The following is a 16164-nucleotide window of genomic DNA, read 5'->3' as shown; positions in this document are numbered from 1 at the left end:
TATTTCTCTCTATTTTTGTCTTGTTTTGTTTTGTTTTTTGAGGTAGGGTCTCACTGTAGCCCAGGCTGGTCTGGAATTCACTGTGTAGTCTCAGGGTGGCCTTGAACTCATGGCAATCTCCTACCTCTGCCTCCCTAGTGCTGTTAAAGGCATGTGCCACCACACCCATCATTTTTCTCTATTTTATGTTTTGTATTTTAGAGTTATGCTGTTTGGACTATAGTAGTTTGTTTTCACTTATTTTTGAATCAATGTGAAAGATCTTTAATTATCATTATTTTTCGAGATAAGGTCTCACTCAAGCCCAGGCTGACCTAGAATTCATATGTAGTCAAGGTGGCCTCGAACTAGCAGCTATCCTCCTACCTCTGCCTCCAGTGTTGGGATTAAAGGGGCATGCACCACCATACCCAACTATTTGTCTTGTTTTAAATTTTGTATTTTATTTATTTTTTGTTTCATTTTATTTGACTTTCATAAACAACATGTAGTTTGGTTTTATTTTCTTCAGTATCAATTCAAGGTCTGGGCGTGTAGCTCAGTGCTAAAGCACTTGAGTAATATATACAGATCCCTAGGTTCAATCCTCAGAACTGAACAAACAAAATCAGTTTAAGAATTCCTATCTTTCAATAGAGGAATTTACTCCAGCCACATTTGTTAGGACTGCTAATATGTTTGAGCTTATTATAAATAATTTTTTTTGGTGATTGTTTTTGTATCAAATTTCTAGCTATTTCATCTGTACCACCGTCTTCCATTTGTTAGATTAAAGGACTTTTCTTGGAATCCATTTTCCCAAATAAAGCTTGAGATGTTTTTGTTTTGTTTCTATTTCTGCTTCTTCAGTAGCTGTTTTTGGTTTTTCGAGGTAGGGCCTTACTCAAACCCTGGCTAACTTGGAATTCACTGTGGAGTCTCAGTGTGGCCTCGAACTCACATTGATCCTCCTACCCCTGCCTCCGGAGTGCTGGGATTAAAGGCGTGCTCCACCACACCCGGTTCAGTAGTTGTCTTTTGAAAAGACCTGTCATCTCTTAAAAAAACCAAAACAGCCAGAGCTGGGAGTGTAGCTGTAATTAGAGTGCTTGCCTACCGTGCATCGTTCCATACAGCACTGCTGACAGAAGGGTCAACCTTTCTGTGGTTACTTGTCAAGATGTGGGGCTGTGTCACGGTCATCCTGCTTTGGACCAGAGGTTGTCCAGCTGCTTTTGTAGAGTAACTCTCTTAAGTGAAGATTCACTTACAATATTCCATATTCTTCAGGTGCTTATGTTAAAAAGTAGTACCATCACCACCTAAAAAGCTATTTTGATAGAAAGTTCACTTGATACTTGATGCAAATTAATATGTAAAGACTGCTCTGAAATTCACAAATCATCATGTGGCTTATAGTCATCATTCAGTTCTGCTTTGCCTCACTTTTAGCTGGCAGCCGCTCAAGCTCCCCAGGGAAGTTGCTGGGAAGTGGCTACGGCGGACTTGCTGGGGGTTCCTCACGAGGCCCACCCGTGACACCGTCTTCAGAGAAACGAAGCAAGATTCCCAGGAGTCAGGGATGTAGCCGAGAAACGAGTCCAAACCGAATAGGATTAGGTAAGGATTATCAAAGACTTCAATCACTATTGTAGCTTGGTCATAATCTTGTTTATTATCTAATGACTGTGTCTGATATGGGAAATAGAAATCTATTTTTGCACTGGGTGTGTTTCTTTGGCTATGTTGAAAAGGTATATTGTAATTTATATAGATGATATCATAATTTCAGCTAATCTGGAAAATGTATAGAATTTATCTTTAGATATATGGGTAGTAGTTATGTTTTACATGCATTTTGCAAAGCATTGGGGATTGGGGACACCCCCCATTAGAAAAATTGTCACTTTTTTTTAACTTAATCCCTACTATTATTTTTATTTATTATTATTTTTTGAGGTAGGGTTTCACTCTGGCCCAAGCTGACCTGGAATTCACTATGTAGTCTCAGGGTGGCCTTGAACTCAAGGCGATCCTTCTACCTCTGCCTCCTGAGTGCTGAAACTAAAGGCGTGCGCCACCAATGCCTGGCTCCTACTATTTATTTTGATTTTGCTCTCTAATTTAGTGACACTGTCAAATAATATGTATAATTATTTTTGACATAATTGCACTAAATCATAGGGGTAAGTACTGGTATGAACCAACATACTTGGTTTTTTGTTGTAATATTTAGTTTGTAACATTTTATAGCCACATGACTTATTCTCAACAACTTAAAGACTTCTTTTTTTAAAAGATATGGTCTCACTCTAGCTCAGGCTGATCTGGGATTCAGTATGTAGTTTCAGGGTGTCCTCGAACTCATGGTGATCCTTCTACCTCTGCCTCCCAAGTACTGAGACTAAAGGTGTGCGCCATCATGCCCGGCACTTAAAGACCTCTTTTAAAATCTAACTCATGGGCTGGAGAGATGGCTTGGTGGTTAAGTGCTTGCCTGTAAAGCCTAATGACCCCAGTTTGAGTCTCCATTCCCCAGGACCCACGTAAGCCAGATGCACAAGTTGGTGCATGCATTTGCAGTGGCTGGAGGCTCTGGGTGACCATTCTTTCTCTCTCTGCCTCTTTCTGTCTGTTGCTCTCAAATAAATAAATAAAAATAAAAAAATTAAAAATCCAAGTCATATGTTCCTTTTTTAATATAAAAGTTAGAACTCTTTTGTGATAGAATGGCAAAAAGTTGAAATTTGTATTTATTATATTCTTACCTGCTTTCTAAAGTAAAAATCTATTAATATAAAATTAGAGTAACAATGGGCTCTTAATCCCTTCTAGCTCCTCACAGGGAAGGAGCTCTTTAAACTTTCTTTTCTCTTTTTTTCCCCCATGGTTTTTCCAGACCCTCCACATGGGATTTCTAGCTATGTGGGTGCCTTTCCTTCACTGTACTTCCCTCAATAAATATAATAATTTAGTAAGAAATTAGAGTACCATGATCCTTAAGTCTTATCAGGTTAGCCTTACATTTATTTACTTATGTATTTTCTCAGTAATTTTTACTTGAACGTTTACTGTGTAATGGGTACTTCATAAGACCCAGAACTCAAAAGATAGGTGAAACAGATTGGTGTACTTCCTCAGAGCCCTTGTTATGTGTTGGGAAGGTGGAAATATAAACTGCCTGACAGAAGCTGTAATAGGATAATCTGAGACCATGGGTTAGGAAGAGTCCTAGCTCCCTGTTTGTCTGACTATCTTGGATTTCCTGCTAAGTGAGACTTCCTAGAATAGGTCCTGCTTTGAAGCACTAGGAAAAGATGGGCCAGGGAGAGAGAAGCAGGGACAGAAGCAGTCAGGTGAAAAGAGTCCACAGGTAATTCAGAGGACTCGAGCCATGGTGGGATGAGGCTTGAAAGCAGCGAAGCAGATAGTGTTCAGCCAGGGGTGGGGGTTAAGACTGTTTAAGGTTTGGTGTCAAGTTATATTTCCAAAGTGAGGTGAAGGAATTGGTGTTTTGTGAGTTTTTTTCTGTAAGGCTGACTTTGTATCGGCATCATAGCATACATGGTCTCTGAGCTGTCAATGTCTATGTTATGAATAGAACATGAGTGATTTCTCACAATGTACAGAAACTTAGATGAAACTCCAGAGGAAAGATCAAGGCTAGAACATCTACATTTTTCATCTGACGCTACAACATACTTGGTGTGCCACTCATGTTGATTAGGAAACACTTGATTCCAGCCTTGCTGCCATTCATAAGGTTGTCTGTTTTTGTGCTAGCTGCACTAGGATTATGCTCTTAACTTTTTTAACATGTATTTTTATTAGAGGGAGAAAGAGAGAATGGGCACTCCAAGGCCTCTAGCCACTGCAAATGAACTCTAGATGTATGGACCACCCTGTGTACCTGGCTTATGTGGGGCCTGGAGAATCAAACCTGGGTCCTTAGGTTTCACAGGCAAGCGCTTAGCCACTAAGCCATCTCTCCAGCCCCCTTACTTTTATTTTTTATTTAGGATTTTTTAAAATGTTTGTTAAAAATGCCAATTTTTATCTGCTTGAAATTAGGAAATAAGTGATAAAATAATAAATGAAACAAGGAAATTAGGAAATAAGTGATCTAATCTAACTGTAAGACCTGCTGCCTTTACTTTGAAGTTTCCAGTGTATGCAGTTGAAAAGGTAGCATTTTCTAAGTTTTTAAAAGCAGTAATGAGGTATCAGTAAAGGAGTTTGCCCTTCCCAAATAATTTCTTTTTTTTTAAAATTAATTAATTTATTTATTTGAAGCAACAGAGACGGAGAGAAAGACAGATAGAGGGAGAGAGAGAGAATGGGCGCGCCAGGGCTTCCAGCCTCTGCAAACGAACTCCAGACACGTGCACCCCCTTGTGCATCTGGCTAACATGGGACCTGGAGAACCGAGCCTCGAACCGGGGTCCTTAGGCTTCACAGGCAAGCACTTAACCGCTAAGCCATCTCTCCAGCCCCCCAAATAATTTCTTACTGCTCATTAAGGGATTAGTGATTTGGCAAGGTTTAAAGTCATAGTAAAGCTTTGTAAAGAAAGTGTTTTATTGTTGTTGTTGTTTGTTGGTTTGAGGTAGGGTCTTACTCTAGCCCAGGCTGTCCTGGAATTCTCTCTGTAGCCTCAAACTCACAGTGATCCTCCTACCTCCCGAGTGCTGGGATTAAAGTCGTGCGCCACCATACCTGACAAAAAAAGTGTTTTATTTAAGTTTTTGCACACTGTGAGGGCACATACACATTCTACTCATATGTATGTATGTATGATCTTACAGTCTTACCACTGAACCCTGTGGGCGCTACTTAGAGATTTCCTAAGATCCATTCCCTAAGAGGCCGAGAGAATGGTCATACCAGGGCTAGAGAGGGTCTCTAGCCACTGTAATGGACTCCAGATGCATGCACTACTTTGTACATCTGGCTTTATGTGGGTACTGGGGACTTGAACTCGGGTTGTTATACTCTTTAGGCAAGCATCTACTGCTTAGCCATTTATCCAGTCCTAATTCAAAGTTTTAATTGCACCTAACTAGGCTTAGGACTTGATTTGAAAAGTAGTTCTAGTGACCTACAATTACTGCTTTAATTTTTTTAAAATTTTTATTTATTTATTTGAGAGAGAGAGAGAGAGAGAGAGAGAGGGAAGGGGTGTACCAGGACCTCCAGCCACTGCAAATGAACTCCAGATGCTGTGCCACCTCGTGCATCTGGCTTATGTGGGTCTTGGGGAATCAAATCCTTTGGCTTTGCAAGCAAGTGCGTTGTTACAGTCAGGTTCATATTGCTGGCAGAAATCACCCAACCAAGAGCAGATTTTGGAAAGAAGAAAAAAGAGGTTTATTTTGGCTTACAGACTTGAGGGGAAGCTCCATGATGGCAGGGGAAAATGATGGCATGAGCAGAGAGTGGACATCATCTCCTGGCCAACATTAGGTGGACAACAGGAACAGGAGAGTGTGCCAAACACTGGCAAGAGGAAACTGGCTATAATATTGATAAGCCCATCCCCATCAGTACATCGCCTCCAGGAGGCATTAATGCCCAAATCTTCATCAGCTGGGAACCTAGCATTCGGGATGCCTAAGTTTATGGGGGACACCTGAATCAAACCACCACACGCCTTAATTGCTAAGCCAGCCCCTAGTTACTGCTTTTTGTTCCAAATGATGTTTCTTAATGAAATTTTCATTTCTTATGTGTTATAAAAATAATGCCAAGGTTCTTGCAAGGCTTTTGGCAGTTTGCCTTTAGTTGTCTTTTACTATTTATTGAATGAAAGGATTATTTAAAAATTTGACATTTTTACAGTTACATTCATATTCTAAATGTTTTAAAAGTTTCTGATTAAAAATATTATGGAAAAGTAGGGTGTGGTGGCACACGCCTTTAATCCTACCACTAGGGAGAGAGAGGTAGGAGGATCACTGTGATCTTGAGGCCAACCTTAAGACTATGTAGTGAATTCCATATCAGCCAGGCTAGAGTGAGACCTCACCTCGACAAAACAAAACAAAAATCATACTTTTGCAATGTTGAAATGAATTAAATCCTTTTAATTATAAAATTATATTTTGTGACATGAAAAATATATAGAAATGTGTTCCATGTCATTGACCTAGGAATTTTCAAGAATCCTCTTGTACTTTTGCTTTTGGTATGGGTCCTTAAAGGGTAAAAGTGAGGGTGACCCTTCAAACACTGTGATGGCAAGCCGAGTCTGCGCAGGAATAAAATCGATCAAGTGGTTGTTCAGGGCCTCTCAGCATGTCATGCAAGCATAATCAGCTGCTTAGAAATACTGCTTTTAGAAAGTTCAGGTATGTTTCGTTGCTCCTTTTATACCTTCTTCCTCTCATTTTCAGTATGAATGCTTTGGGCCTTTAATAGAAAGACAGTTTGATATGTATATGAATTCATATATTATATAAAAATAGATTAACCTATGTATTACTAATTTTATATGCTTGCTTTAAGTTGGTGTGTGGTGGTACATGCCTTTTAATCCTGGCACTCAGTAGACAGAGGTAGGATGAGGATCACCGTGAGTTTGAGGTCACCCTGAGACTGCATAGTGAATTCCAGGTCAGCCTGAGCTAGAATGAGACTCTACTCAAAACAAAGCAACAACAACAGCAACAAAAATTACAAGCTTCCTTGTAGCTCAGTGTTTGGAAGTAGTGTTGTGAGTTTTGCAATTTAAATTATCCAACATTTGAACTATTGATTTCACCACCAGTTGTACTTTAATGAGGTTTGGACAATAACCACAAGTTTTGACAGAATGGTAAAATTCTTTCCATATGTGCTACTGGTCATCTGGCAAAGGAGCTAATCAGCATGAGTGAGAGGATGCATATTGGGATGAAATGTCAGGAGGGTAAGGCTTGTTAAGAAAGTTATGGGTATTATTTTAGCTTATTTCTTTCCCACTACTGAAGTATACTTTTGACACTTAAGGAACAGTGTGGAGCCTGGATAAAAATTTAGACAGAATTAACTAGGCATGTATTTAGAAGAAGAACTATCAGAATTGTTTTTATTTTTTTAATGAGTCTTGGAATGGACTGTGGGCTGTCAAGATTTTCCTATATGTTATGAATTCACAAGGACATATATTATTGTTGAGCAAAGATTCCTTCTCATCTGAAGGTGAGCTGCTCTGCTCTGTACAGCCCAGGAAGCTTTTCTGCATTAGTGGCTTGGTAGATACTCTTCAGGTTTTTTAAAGGTGGACTTTGGCAACTTTTGCCCTGGCCCTTATGTAGAGCCTGTTGAAAAATATCACCAAGAATTAATGATTAAATAGCCACTACAAGTTGGAGTGAAAATTCAGTATTTCCACAGCACTCTGGCAAAATAAAGGGAGGAATTCAGGATTTCTAGTGACCTCCTGTTGGAGTGGATTACTCAGATTGGATTCATGCCTGACTTCCTTCTCTTTGTGGCAAGTATTAAACATTTGGCGCTCTCTAACACTCTGTTGGCGACTGGCCCACCCAAGTGCTGAAGTTCTAGTTCAGCTCCAACTCTGAGCAGTCAGCAGTTGACCTCCTTTTTCACTTCCATGTTCTTTGTCCAGGAGCTTCATGATTCTGGTTGGCGAGATGTTCTTGTTATGCTTTGGCTATACAGTAAGTCTTGCTCTGAAATAGTAGGCTATGCTCATTTCAGTATTGAAGGCATGTTTGGTTTTACATCAGGGAATCAAGTTTATTGTGTGTAAAGTCTCTGAGACAGCTCAGAGCACTAGATTTCTCATGATGAGGTGGGCTGTAGATGGTGCCCACCAGCTGTTGTGTTAGGTGTTCCACCTGCACAGTTCTAGTAAACAATGCTACTTCAGAATGCTTTGCCAAGTCATTTGATTCTGTTTTCTCAAATTGAGAAGCTGTAATATCATGTGAGCTTCACAGCCAGATGATTAGACCTTAGGCCATTCCTGTGACTTATCTTACCATCTCATAGTTTTGTAACATGAGAATAATAAGTTGCACCAGGAGATAAGTAATTAGTAGTTCTTAGGTCAGTAGAGTATTTTATCCAAATACAGAGATGATCTATTTACTTGGTATAGATTCATTGTATAAGACCTGAGGAAAAGCAGCTTGAATTCCTCTACAAAAGGCAGAAATTTAAGTGTTGGACCAGAAAAAAAGACAGCAAAGCAGAAGCCTTGCATCTGTTGGTTTGGATTGTTGAGTTTACATGTGTGAAGTCTCTCTGGTGGCTCAGTGGACAGGCTCCCAGGCTTTACAACTCTGTGGAGGAGGCCACACCTGGAGAAGTGAGCCCTCTTCCTTTCGTTAGGTAAGTTTGTGGAGCTCAGGGAAAGAGCCTTCATTCTGCTTGCTAATCCAAACTCAGTAGTCTGTGTAGGGCCCAGGTGCATTGGAAACAGGTTTGGTCTCTTGTGCTCAAGAACTTTGCTCATGCCATAAACACTGGTCATTCCTCACAAACTTTTGATCCTGTATTTTGATATGAATTTGTCCTTTGGCAAGGTTTCATTTCCCTCATTTAGGTGTGTTTTCACCTCATTGCTAAAATCTGCAGCCTTCTGAGTCACTGACATAGTCAGGCTTATTTAGCCCTTTACCCTCCTATTGACACACCAGGACTTATCAGAGAGACTTCAGCACTCATAGGTGGCTTCCCAACACAGACAATGTCATAATTACATTAACCGAATGTGACTGACGTTTGTGAGTTTTTTTGTCTTCATTAAATTTGTTCACCTTCTCTGAAACCCCTCATGCTGCACACTAGCACGGAGCAGCCGTATCCCTCGACCCAGCATGAGTCAGGGGTGCAGCCGCGATACCAGCCGTGAGAGCAGCCGAGATACAAGCCCTGCTCGGGGCTTCACTCCACTCGGTGAGTACACGTAGGTGCTGCCCAGGACTCCCAATGCTTGTCCGAGCCACTGCCACGTGGAATGACTGCTTTCCCTCCTCTGCTGTTCTGTAATTCCCTCTTCTCTCTTTCCTCTTCCTTAGTCACCCTTTGTTGTCCTCTCTGCATGCTTGGATTTCAGCAACTCCCAGTGTTTATGTATTTGAGGAAAAAAAGCACCATTTCACCCTACTTGTGACCACATGTCACCAAGCAAGACCATCCATGTGGCAGTTTTCAGCACAAGGCAAAATCTAGCCAAAGTTAAAGACTGCTTGTAAATGAAATTAACTTGTAATTTATCCTTATCTATTAAATTTCTAGCTTATCTTTGATTTTACTAGAGATCCCTTTACATGTGATTGTGTTTTTATTTTTATTTTTTTGTGCTGAGGATGGAACCCAGGGCCTCAAGCATGCTAGATAAGTACTCTACCACTGAGCCATAACCCTCAGGCCTAGCATGCAATTTAATTCAAAGGAAGAACAAAAGTATAGTCATAACACTTAGAAAATAAAATGACTTTTTATTTTAGTCTGATTAGCCCTGCCTTTCTCTAAAATGGGCATAGTACCTTTTTGTCTAGTACAGATTATGAATTCCCAAAAGCATCTGTCAGTATATACTTTTCTGAAAAGGAATATTTGTGTTCTTCACCAATTATCTTTTAGTACTGTCCAGGTAGACCATGTCTCTTGATAACTACAAGTCATTTTATGATAATTAGATCTGGGCCTGCAGTGACAGCGTGACGCATGGACTGCAGCAGTTAGTGGCTCTGCAGCTGATCTTCTGACTGAAGATCTCACTCAGAAGGGATGTTCACTCATAGTAGAAGGTCTTCATATTTGTCTCTGACTGTCCATTAATGTCACACACCTCTTCTAATCTCTCCTCTCACTCAGTACACAAAAGTACTATGTAGATTCTGAAGAGAGCAGGTAGCACACGCCTGAGCCCTGCTGGTTGGTCCCCATGCCTTAGTGGTTCCTTCCCTGAGATGGGATGTCTGGGCCAGCATGAGCCCTGAGCAGGGCAGCTTCCCAGCACATGCCAGCTGTGCCCATAGCAACCTGCAGCCTTAGAGCAGAATTCTCAATAAACCAAGGATGACAATGGTGGTTTTTTTGGGTGTGTGTGTGTGTGTGTGTGTGTGTGTGTGTGTGTGTATGTGTGTATGTGTATGTATGAACTTTTTCCTTTTAAGTTAAGGCTATATATCTATGCATCCATGCTTACTATTTGATCTTCCAAATAATCTACTATATGTTGGTTATTTTGTCTCCTAGAAGCAGTTCTTGTTTTTATTTCATACTTGTGGCTGGTGTTTTGTTTTTTTCAGACGCCTTGGTAATCTGGCGTGCAGTCTGTGGGCCAGGCAAGGCATGATGGACTCTTGACATCTTGGACCCTAAGTAACTGCATCATCAAATCTAGTTTTTGCTCTTTGGATGAACAGGTCTGCTTAACTGTCTTGGTGACAGCTCCAAATGTTGAAATGTGTAATTGCTGCTGCCATGGCAGAAGATGAGAACCCTAATGAACCCTGGCATCAGCTCACTGTGGTCAGGACAGCAGTGAATGTCTTCTGAGCTATATTTTTATACCATGTCCTTTTCCTCTTAGATTAATTCTGTCCCAAAAATGTGTGTGCAACAGAAGCAGCAGCACTATACCATTCGGAGCGTCAACAGGCACAGTGCCTGCTGTCCCTGCTTAGAGACAGGTGTCCTCATAATCAGGCTCTTAGGGAGATTAAGCCCTGCTCTTCCGTTCACAAACTGTACTTGTATTAGTGACTATACTCGTGGCCATGACCTAATACCTGACAGCTTGGGCAGGAAGTATTCTGGCTTCCATTCCATCATGGCAAGGAAGGCATGGTAGGGCCATGGTCACATTACAACCACAGCAAGGAAGCAGAGGGGAAACAGGAAATGGGACCAGGCTATAAAACCTCTAGGCTCAGCCACCTCGGCCCACCCACCAGTGACCCACTTCCTCCAACCTTCCAGTGGTTCCACAACCTTCCCAAACACTGTCATCCACCATCAGGGAACCGAACTGTAACAACTGTATGAGCCTGTGGTAGACAGTTCACATTCAAACTTCAAGACATGATGAAGTGGTGGAGCCATGCTTGGAATCCAGGTTTGAGCTCACGCTGGCCTTATAGGAAGTAGTTCTGATAATTTTGCACCTTTGATCTGTTACTCAAAAGACTACCCAGTGTTTTTTCTGTGGGACCTCTACAGGGTGGGTATATAGAAAGCACTCTGCTCTCCTGGCAGGCATGGTAGCACACACCTTTAATCCCAGCACCGGGAGGTAGGATTGCTGTGAGTTTGAGGCTAGCCTGAGACAACATGGTGAATTTCAGGTCAGCCTGGGCTAGAGCAGTAACCTACTTCAAAAAAAAAAAAAAAAAAAAGCACTCTGGTCTTGAGGCTTTGGTTTCCAGGCTTGGGTTTAGGACCTGAGAATTCAAGATGGCTCCCAGGAGGTGTCCTCAGGGGAACATACTACATACTCTGGGAAGGTTCCTTTTTCTCATTCATGTTAATAACTTCCTATCTCTTTTGGAAACTAGTAAGATTGTATTTTAGTAACAGCTTGTTTTTTATTTGCAAGCACAGAGTGAAAGAAAGAAAGAATGAGAATAGGCACAGGCATGCCAGAGCCAAGTGCCATTGCAAACCAACTCTGGATACATGTGTTACTTTGTGTATCTGGCCTTAGATGGGTACTGCTGTCAGGCTTTGCAAGCAAATGCATTTAACTACTGAGCCATCTCTCCAGCCCCATTAATGACCTTTTGAATAGGTTTCCACAGTCAACCTTCATTAGAAAATTGGAAAGTAATTAGGTTTCAGTGAATACAAGTCATCCCTCTGTGTCTATAGAGACTTGTTCAAGACGTCCTACAGATGCTGAAGTCACATAGTATTTGCAGAGCACCTATGTACATCCTCCCATATTCTTTGAATGATCTGGATTATTTATAATACTTAGTACAATATTTAGAGAATCGACAAGAAGCAAGGTCTGTGCATGTTTGATACAGATGCAAGTTATTTAGTTTTTAATTAGCATATATAATTAATAATAATATTGGAATGTAATATGACATTTTCATACACGTATATAGTATATTGAGTCTATCTTGAATTCCTTTGCTGGGTGTTCTTTTGTGAGTTTGGTAGAGAGCTTTTTCCACAGCAGATTGCTTTAGAATATTGTGTTGAAGCAGAACCAAAGGAATGTCTTATTAAGAATCTATAGACAGATCAGGTATTTCTGTAAAGCGCTTCAATTTAAACCCTCAGGATAACGGATATGCTAGTCAGTCACTGTGCAGTTTGCTTGAGTCTTAAATATTTACCAGACTTCCTTATTTAAGAAAGTGGTAAGTCCTATTTTAAAGACTGTCAGTTTATTGTGTGAATCCTGAAAGAGGAGGGATATACTTTCATTTTGCATGCTGCTAAAAGTTGATATTTATTGACCTGGTAACCTTTGCTATTAAATCACATATACCACAGATGTGTACATTTTATGAAGTGACTTGAGTTTTAAAAATAAAATATGAAAGAGTTTGAGGTTTTGAAGGTTTGACTAAATGTGTACTATTGGTGTGTACGGAACAGTAGAGTCTGTGAGAGGGAGCGCCATGGCCTTTGCAGAGTCATCAATGGAAGTACCAAAGGTTTCTTTCTTTTTTTCCTGACAATGAACAGCTGAGCATTGTATGGAACTGTGACAAGTACATTGGTGTTTTGAGCTGGTTCTTTATTTCATCTTTATTTCTACAAGTCATGTTCTTTTCTAATGAGGACAGAGTTAACATTTATTTCCACAGGTTGATGAGTTAATATGCATATTATAGATTCTTGCTCCTACAACCTAAACACAAATTGACCTTTACTGCTACCACCCGTACTAATGCTGTTGCCACCACTGCTGACTCTGCATCTGGCAGGGATTTAATTACATTGTGTACGTTTTCTTTTAATCCTCCCAGTAGCAACCAAGAGGTAGGTACCATTACTGGCACCATTTAAAAGATAAAGAAACTGAGACACAGAGGGGCTTAGCACATTGTTCAAGATCCTACAGCTAGCTGTGAGTGAACCTGGCCTGATTGCTATACTCATAAGAGAATCCTGCAAGAGACTGTGCAAGGAAGATGGCAAAAATCCCTACCACAGGACTTGCAGAAGTTAGAAAGTACATAACTAGGATATTTCCACAATAGAACAACAAACAGTGTGACTGGGGAAAATGAATTCCGCCTACTGAGCCCCCTTGCTGTGATTTCATTCCAGATCTGTTGAGATAACATATGAAGCTCTCTGATTTTGTTTTTGGTGCATGGTGGCATATGTATCATACACTGATGACACATCTCATGAGCTGAGTGAATATCATCTTCCTGCTGTCACTCTGGGTGTAGATGGTGCTCTGACTCCTGACATCCTTCAATTGGCATATTTCCATGAGGGCTGACAGAGGCGTCATGGTGTGGATGCAAACCTGGAGTCCGAGTCCGTCAGTGCACCCTCAGTACAAAGCACTTTCAGAGTGCCTCTGTCATGCCTGTGTGTCTCAGAGCCACGAGTCGTGGAGGTCAGCACCGCTGTCCATTCATATCCAGCACCATGTCTTTCATGAGAACTGCAGCCTTGTTGGTAGCAGCCCCTGCATTTCCCGTGGTACCTGTGTGTTAACCCTGTGGGTGTTGCCGTTCCTTTTACCTGCAGCCTCTCGACGTCATTCCAGGTCCACTAGCGCTCTCTCCACTGCTGAATCTGTTGGGCAGTCAGGTGAACAAGTGCTAACTGCATGACTCGGCCTCATCGTGCTCCTCCCACATCATGTCAGCTTGTTCTCGTGTCAGCCAGCGCGGCGCGTGGCATGTGTGCGCCTCGTGTTTGTTTTGTTTGGTGTGCTCGCATTTTTTTAAGTTGTTGAATGTTTATAGTTTTGTCAGTAGGCCGTAGATGCTTTACTGCCTGTTTAATATCATTTCTCCAGTGTCCATATTTACGTCAAAATGAAAATCGAGGAAGTACCTCCTCCTTTCCTTCCACCCCTTTCCAGGAAACAACCAAACAGTAGGTGTCTGGAGGCTTCCTGTATCTCCTCTTCCTCTCCAGGGCCTCTACTCCAGTGCGCTTTCAGATATTGCTAGTTAGTACTGTCAGCTTCCTTCCAGGTGTTTTCAGGTACTAAGTAGTTATTTTCACTCCAGATTGAAACATGCACAGTTTCATACATATAAACACAAATGCATCCTGAAAACTTCATAGAAATGCAAGATCAGGATTTAGGTGATCAGGTCAGGTCAAAATTTAGTTTTTGTTGCCAGTGAAACCCAGACCTTCTGTCTCAGCTCCATTTAATTTACCAAAATCCACTGGCTAGCCAAAGGGTAAAAAGTAGGTGTGCCATGATGTATCACTTTGCCACATTTAATTGGCATAGTTTTCATATGCTAACTGTCCCTAATGACTAGCTTTTAGTTGGGTTAGATATACTCTAGTTATTGAAAGACTGTTGATGGTAATGATAGTGACCAGCTAGCTTTTTCCCTTTTATCTACATGAAGCCAGCCATGCATTTGTACTGTGTATGCTCTGTGTTCCCTAAAGATTAGGAGCCTGGACTGAGGGCACAGTCATTTGTATCCATCTCTCAGAAAACTAGCTTCATGGCATGAGAGCAATGAGAATGGGCAGCAGATTTTAGTCTGGTGAAAAACTAAACCCTGTCATTTGCTTACTTACATCCACATGAGTCTTCCCCTTTATGACCTGAAATTCACCTTGTCTATGTTGCCTATTAGATAATGGATGGCCACTATGTGGCCAAGCTGTGTGCATCTGGGAAGCACAGAGGAATTGCCTTGGTCTTCTAGGTTTTAATTTTGCGCCTTAGAAACAGTGTCATCCCTGCAGTAGTAATGACTGGCATGAGATATACTTGTTTTTGTTTTTGTTTTTAAGACTTTAATTTTCATTTATGCTGGGTAAATTTTAAATGGCTTATAACTAAATTACTTCCATTCTGTTTCTCATAAATCCCCTGCTATCTACCCTTTTTTAATGGAAAAACAAAAGACTTGAACCAAAATTTCTTACAAGCTATGTGAACAAGAAACCTCAAATTTACATTTGCTTCATATTTTAGCTACTAGATGTGTGTGTGGCTAGATACATAGTGTGACTGTTTTGTGGCCATATTTTATATAGCACATTAAACCACCATTGAAACATAAATTAATATGACATTGGAGTGATCAGCAAATGCATTAAAAAAGGGGATAGTATAACATACAATTTTTGTTTCTTTATAAAAATTCATGACTGTGTAACTCAACTAGCAATGTTTAAATTACTTTGCTTTTCTGTGGTGGTAGAAGGTGTAATGTTTTGAAATTGGCATTTTAAAAAAGCTGAATAGCACTTCATCCTAATGTTTATCACTTTTGAAAGTGATGTGTTACTTGACCAAAAATTTAAATACGTCATTTTATAAGATCAATTTACATTAAATTAATATGAGCATCCCTGTTATTCTAAATGTTGCATTAGTAGAATATAGTCAAGTTTGATTTTCTTTGTCCAAATAGTATCTTATTGATTAACTCAGGAAAGACAACTTACGTCTTACCATTTTTCTTCCAAAGGTTTTTGTCTGTTAGAGTTCTAACGAATAAGTTTTTTGCTGCTAGGTGATGTGACACACTAAAAGTGTAACTTTTGCTGGATTTTCTCATAGTTTAGTCTCCAGTACTTCTTAAGAAGACTGGTTAGCTGAGGTGATGGGACTTCAAGGTGTGAGTCTCATTTACCGTGATCATCAACAACCGTAGAGTTGTTATTTGAACTGCTAAAATTTGTTGTAGAGCTTCCGAATTCTTTCCATTTTGTTTATCTGTAAAAATTTTGTGGTGGCACACGCCTTTAATCCCAGCACTCAGGAGGCAGAGATAGGAGGATCGCAGGGAGTTCAAGGCCACCCTGAGACTACATAGTGAATTCCAGGTCAGTGTGGGCTACAGTGAAACCCTACCTTAGGGAAAAAAAATAATATATATGTACGTACACACACACACACACACGCACACACGATAAAAGCTATGCTGATATCTGAATGACTGTTGCTCTACAGAGAAGATACTATATTTTTTGTGGTGCTTGTTAAAGAATTTTTGTGCTGAGAGATTGCTTTGCAGTTAAGGTGCTTGCCTGTGAAGCCTA

At 40.6% G+C, this 16164-nt stretch overlaps 1 protein-coding gene across 45 annotated transcripts in view; it reads left to right on the top strand.

The window, feature by feature from the left end:
* The window catches only part of Clasp1 (cytoplasmic linker associated protein 1), a 263726-nt gene that overhangs the window by 168367 nt on the left and 79195 nt on the right, over positions 1-16164 (top strand). For 17 of the 45 annotated variants that reach the window (XM_045150081.1, XM_045150066.1, XM_045150080.1 and 14 more), the window contains one exon: positions 1432-1599. In XM_045150081.1, the coding sequence (XP_045006016.1) occupies positions 1432-1599 (168 nt within the window). Of the gene's footprint in view, positions 1-1431; positions 1600-8775; positions 8884-13662; positions 13726-16164 lie in introns of all 45 variants that reach the window. The other 28 variants (XM_045150082.1, XM_045150047.1, XM_045150046.1 and 25 more) reach the window with 3 other exon arrangements.

Source organism: Jaculus jaculus, chromosome 5, assembly GCF_020740685.1.
Source record: "Jaculus jaculus isolate mJacJac1 chromosome 5, mJacJac1.mat.Y.cur, whole genome shotgun sequence".
NCBI classification, from domain to species: domain Eukaryota; kingdom Metazoa; phylum Chordata; class Mammalia; order Rodentia; family Dipodidae; genus Jaculus; species Jaculus jaculus.
Note: the sequence above shows the minus strand (reverse complement) of the source record. Positions and strands in the feature narration are given on the sequence as shown.